Source organism: Neltuma alba, unplaced genomic scaffold (genome assembly GCF_004799145.2).
Source record: "Neltuma alba isolate B1F8T4 unplaced genomic scaffold, ASM479914v2 tig00013373_pilon, whole genome shotgun sequence".
Lineage (NCBI taxonomy): Eukaryota > Viridiplantae > Streptophyta > Magnoliopsida > Fabales > Fabaceae > Neltuma > Neltuma alba.
The window spans coordinates 18899-25104 of NW_021637636.1; the positions used below are offsets into that span (position 1 = coordinate 18899).

The window sequence follows — 6206 nt, forward strand, 5'->3', positions numbered from 1 at the left end:
ACCAAAAAAAAAAAGGGGAAGACCGGGTTCTTTCGTCCGGGTCATGAATTTTGCCAATTTTAACCAATTTGCTGACCTGGCAGTAGGGGGGGAAAAAACACGCGCCTTTTGGCGGGGTTACTCTGCCGCCTTCCTTAGTTAGCTTACACAAAAATGTCGAGTGTTATACTACCTCCATTAGTTAATATAAAAGTCTATTTGATTTTTATTTTCATCCTAAATATAAAATTCTAATTCACTTTATCTTTCATATTTATTCGATTTTTTCTAAGATAATCCTTCTAATAGTTATAGTTTTAGTTAATACACTTGATTAGTAAGGATATTTTAGAAAAGATAACACCTATTTAGAACAAATAACTAACTCAACTTACTTTTTTAGTCTCATCAAATTAGTCAACTGGCTCTTATAATTAAGACAAGAAGTAATAGTATTTTAGAGAAAAAGTTAATTATCTTTAGCGCCTGCTTTTCTTCTATCAGCAGTTTTGGGCTGACGACGTGTTGTGGCGTATATCAAATTAATATCTCTAGCGGTATGTTCCTTTATGCTTTCTCGGAAATATTTATCGTTCTGGACTTCTGGTCCCCGCGGCGCTCGAATACGAGAATTTGACCTGATAATATTAGATATCAAATATTATACTATCCGTTTTTTAATATAATAGTTTGTTTAATTTTTATTTTAATTTTAAATATAAAATTTCAATCCACTTCGTCTCTTATATTTATTTATTTATTTTAAAGACAGTCTTTGTAATAATAGTAGTTCTAACAAATACAACTGATTAGCAAAAATATTTTAGGAAAGACAACATCTATTTATTACAATTAACTAGCTTAACTAGTTTTTTTTTAATTTAATCAGATTAATCAACTAATTTTTATATTAAAAACCGGAGGTAGTATTAAAAGAAACACATCCTGATTTCTCGAAAAATACAAATAGTGTTAAAAAAAATGCGACTTAGCATAATATTAGCGAGAAAAACTGGCATGGGACGTAATTTTTTCCCCACAAAAAAAAGAAGGAGAAATCAATGAAGTGCTTAGCGAGGAACAATTTTAATGTCTGTAAAACTACATTTGGCGTGGGAAAATAGAAAGAAATATCAGTAAGGAAACAATATTTTGTAAAAAAAAAAATTACAATATAAACAATCACGTACGCTGTTGTATTATGTTACTCTCTCCGAACCTTCTTATAAATAATCTTAAATTCCATCATGTAGATGAAAAAGTTAATTAAAGACAATAAATAGGTGGAAACTGAAAATTCTTTCTCTAAAATGCTTTTATTTAGGGGAAAATAGAAAGTATAAGAAATAAAATAAGAAAATTATTACCAACAAGAGTTAATCTAATTGGTAAAGAGTCGGCTCATAACCCACAAGGTCGTGAGTTCTAATCCCACTGCTAATATGAGGACTGGTGGGCAATTTGTAAGTACATCTGTAAGTGCTCTTTGAACCTGAAAGCATACCCTGGCCTTGGTGAGTCCTGAGACCCAATGCACCTCAATTTTTTATTCACAAAAAAAAAGAATAAGAAAATTATTGTAATAGAAAGAATTATGAAAGAGAGAATGCGGATGAAAAAAATGATGGTTTGAAAAATGAGATTATAAATATATTGGGTATTAAAATAAGTAATTAACGGGAACAAAATAAGAAATTTGCTATAAAAATTTAAGATAACTTACTATTATTGTTTATATTTAGAGATAAAGGAGAAAAGATGGTTGTTATTTATGAAAAACGACTGAGGGGGTAATAATTCAACAAGATTGTCAAATACGAGGGCGAGAGATGGTAAAAACCCAAACATGGGATGGGACAACAATTTGAGCAAGACGTTCATATCCTTCCAAATGACAGTGTGAGGAAGCAGCAAATTATACTAATAATTCAAAATAAAATATGCGGACACCTGGGAATAATATATACTCGTATATTTTTCAATACAAGATTTGTACGTCTAGATTAAGTGGGAGAAAAGATAGACACAGAGAAGAGCCTTAAGTCACTGGTCCTGGGCTTCTGCCCTAGCTTGTTTTTCCTCAACGGCTTCTAGCCCTCGCTGACGCACATTAAGAGGGGATATATACACAAGCACATCCAAATTATGAAAAAAAAAAAACTAATAGAGGCTGGGTTTAGAAAAAAAGTTAATCCTTCACAGACGAACTAAAATTTGACTATCTTTTAAAAGAGGTGTCCACATCTAGTGCCAAAGTGTCTTGAATAAGATTGCCTCCAATAAAAAAATATTTATGCTTTAACCCCAAAAAAATTATAATAAAATCTTAAAAAAGAAAAAAAATTACAAAATAAGTCTCAAATATTATCATTCTCTAATTGAAACTTGTCATTACAATTTGTTTAAATTGTTACTGAGACTTTTTTTTTTTGAAAAAAATCAATTGTAATTATTTAAATGCAAAGCTTTTACACTTCACAACTAATTCTCTTGTTTTTATTTAAAACTTCTTTTTTATCAAAGTTTTTTTAAATTAAACTCGTGTATAAAATTTACAATTGAACCATATGCCAGCAAAATAATTATATTTCCCTCCATTTATTTTTTTAAAACCTGAATTGTTTTTATAATTTAATAAATTCGGATGGGTTCATGCTATTGTTTGTTCTTTAGTAAAGCATTCCGTGTTCTGCCGTCACATTCTCCCGAGCCTAAACCAACCAACCACTGATTGATGGGTTAAGCACTCCGCCAACTCACTCTACTTTCTAAAACATGATTGAGATGAACAAACTGTAACATCACATTATTAATTCTGGCCAAAAAAAAAAAAACATCACATTATTAATTACATACCGTTATTAAACAGAGAAAGGCTAAAGTCTTTATAAAGGGGATGGGCGGGGGTCCGAAGTCATCGTTGGCATCAAATAAACTTTTGACAGAATGCAGCTGTCAGCCATTATACTTGCGTGCTTGTTCCTGCTCTCTGAAGCGGTGGCCCCGGCCGAGTTCACTCAGTCGCCGCCCTTCGCCTGTGACTGGTCCAATCCTGCTACCAGATCCTACCCATTCTGCAACGCCAGGCTCAGCGTGTCTCGCAGAGCCCAAGACCTGGTGTCGCGCCTCTCATTGGACGAGAAGCTAGCTCAACTAGTTAACAACGCACCTCCCATTCCTCGACTCGGTATCCCCGCCTACCAATGGTGGAATGAAGCTTTGCACGGAGTATCCTACGTTGGACGAGGCATCCGATTCAATGGCTCCATTTCTTCTGCCACTAGCTTCCCTCAAGTCATCCTCTCCGCTGCTACCTTCGACCCCCTCCTCTGGTACAGAATCGGTCAGGTCAGTTAGTTTGTCTATCACACTTACTTACTGGGATTTAGTGTGTATTTTGAATGGGTGTGTGTGGATTAAGGCCGTCGGAGCAGAAGCAAGAGCAATCTATAATGCAGGGCAAGCCACGGGCATGACATTTTGGGCTCCAAACATTAACATCTTCAGAGATCCAAGATGGGGGAGAGGGCAAGAAACAGCCGGCGAAGACCCACAGGTTACTTCCAAGTACGCTGTATCGTATGTGAGGGGGTTACAAGGCGATTCCTTCCGGGGAGGCAAACTCAGCGGCCATCTTCAAGCTTCGGCTTGTTGCAAGCATTTCACGGCTTACGATTTGGACAACTGGAAGGGTGTGAATCGCTTCGTCTTCGATGCTCGCGTATGTATCTACTACTGTTTTTGACTGGGCTGCTTCGTGCCTCACTTTACTTTCTTCTTTCATCCTCACAATAAGTCCCTGGATACTGGAATGCCACTGGATTACTCATTAAGCATTGCAGTCACTTAATTTCGTTTCAATATGCGAATTTAAGGTAGAAATGAACTGAGCAGAAGGTAAACAAGAAGATAAAGTAAAGAGACAAATTCTGGATCTGATACTAGTTTTACTGTCTTGAGTATAGTCCCTTTCCGTCCAACTTTTCCATTCTCTTTACCCTTTTTCAGAATTAGAATGCTCATGATCAAGATATTTCAGGTCACTTTGCAAGATTTAGCGGACACATATCAGCCTCCATTTCAGAGCTGCGTGGAGCAAGGACGAGCAAGTGGGATAATGTGCGCTTATAACCGAGTGAATGGGGTTCCAAACTGTGCAGATTTCAATCTCCTAACTAAAACCGCCAGAAAACAATGGGGTTCCATGGGTAATTATCTGCCTCCTTCTCAAATTGCGGTTCTTTTAAGAAAATATGTGAAGTGTTAGGATAGGGACACCGACAAGGGGCTTATAATGTATCCTAATTTGATCGTTATGATGGGCGGAACCATCAGGTACATCACTTCCGATTGTGGCGCAGTCTCCCTCCTTCATAAGGATCAAGGATATGCGAGATCGGCGGAGGACGCTGTGGCCGATGTCCTTCGGCTGGTACACTCCCTGCGCCCTTTTATTTATGTGATCATCCTGTAGTACCAAGAAAGCAAGTCGTAATTATGTGTTTGTATTTGTTCACTTGTGCGTGATAAATCAAGATTTTTCACCCTATAGCCTTTCGTTATGTAGGGCCGCTTTTTTGGAATTTGTGATCAACTTGGCTACTTTTTTCATACTCGGGTTGGGTGCGCAACTTCTCATGATCATCATAATCATGTATAGAATTGACTAATGTAGGAGGATTTTAACAGTATTTTGTCGGTTTGCTTTGGCTATGAATATTATCGGAAAGCCTCCTAAAGTGATCAATGCTTTGGCCCCTGTGGAACCTTATGCGGACGTGTAATTTATTTATGTATTAAAGCCATTGTAATTTCTATCTCACCTACCTCTTTCTGGATCCAACCTATCACAGGTGCAGTTGTGGGAGTATTTTTTTTTTAACGGTCACTATGCTCAATCCAATCACAACAACTTCATTGTTTGTTTATTATAAACGGGAAAGTGGGACGCGTCTATTATTATGGCCCTATCGTTGAGAGGGATGCTTCCTTTTTGTTTTTTTTTTGGCCAACGACAGGGATGCCTCCAATTGAATGCGACACTTGAGTCTTAACATGAGCTCTCCAGAATTCAAATGGGCACTTCTTTATTTTCTAAATTATAAGAGATAAAGCAAATTAAGATCTATGCGTGATGTATATGTCCTTTGAAAAAATGACACTTTGCATATAAAAGGGCTGTGTTTGAGAACTTGTTCTCCTATTAAGGACTAAAATTTAAATTTAGTTGAGTTTTAATGGAGTTGTAGATTAGATGAATTTATTGATGATTGGGGTATTTGAACTAAATTAATGGGAAGCAACCATATATGCAGGAATGGACGTAGAGTGCGGTGATTACGTGACGAAGCATGCTAAATCAGCAGTGGTGCAGAAAAAATTACCAATATCTCAAGTAGATCGTGCACTTCACAACCTGTTTTCAATTAGAATACGGCTGGGTCTATTCGAAGGGAATCCAGCCAAACTCCCCTTCGGCGCTATCGGTCCTGATCAAGTGTGTTCAAAAGATCACCAGTATTTAGCTCTTGAAGCGGCCAAAAATGGCATTGTCCTTTTGAAGAACTCTGCCAGACTTCTCCCACTCCCCAAAATAAAACCTCCAATTTCCCTCGCAATCATAGGTCCTAACGGCAATGCTGGCTCTTTAACGCTCCTTGGAAACTATGAGGGCCCTCCCTGTAAACTTGTGACGCCATTGCAGGCCTTTCAGCACTATGTTAAGAACACCATTTATCACCCTGGTTGTGATGGAGGAGTCAATGTTCTTCGGCTCAGATTGGCGAAGCCGTGGACATCGCCGCGAAGGTTGATTACGTGGTGCTGATGATGGGTTGGGATCAAAGTCAAGAGAGAGAAGATCGTGATCGGGTTCACCTAGACTTACCTGGCAAGCAGCTGGAACTCATAGACAGCGTTGCTCAAGCTTCCAAGAGGCCAGTCACCTTGGTGATCTTTTCTGGAGGCCCTCTTGATATTTCTTCGGCCAAGGATAACAACAAAATTGGAGGCATCCTCTGGGCCGGTTATCCCGGAGAAGCTGGAGGAATCGCGCTTGCTCAGATCATCTTTGGCGATCACAACCCAGGTCAATTAAATTTTCTCTTTTAATGTGCCCGTGAAGTTTACCCAAACATGAAAGTTACATATATCTTCTTGATTAGTGCACTAGTGAAGAAAATTTGAACGGGCGAGCTTTATGATGTGAATGCAGGAGGAAGATTACC

General features: G+C 38.0%; 1 protein-coding gene across 1 annotated transcript; it reads left to right on the plus strand.

Moving 5' to 3' along the window:
- Positions 1-2820: 2820 nt before the first annotated feature.
- Positions 2821-6201, plus strand: LOC114736838 (probable beta-D-xylosidase 7; the record flags this gene model as incomplete). The annotated part of the gene is given in 8 exon segments (XM_028924718.1): positions 2821-3327; positions 3401-3700; positions 4019-4175; positions 4178-4187; positions 4315-4406; positions 5289-5735; positions 5738-6067; positions 6194-6201. Coding segments are annotated over 8 exon segments (1746 nt in total), but the record flags the coding sequence as incomplete, so codon positions are not given.
- Positions 6202-6206: the final 5 nt, after the last annotated feature.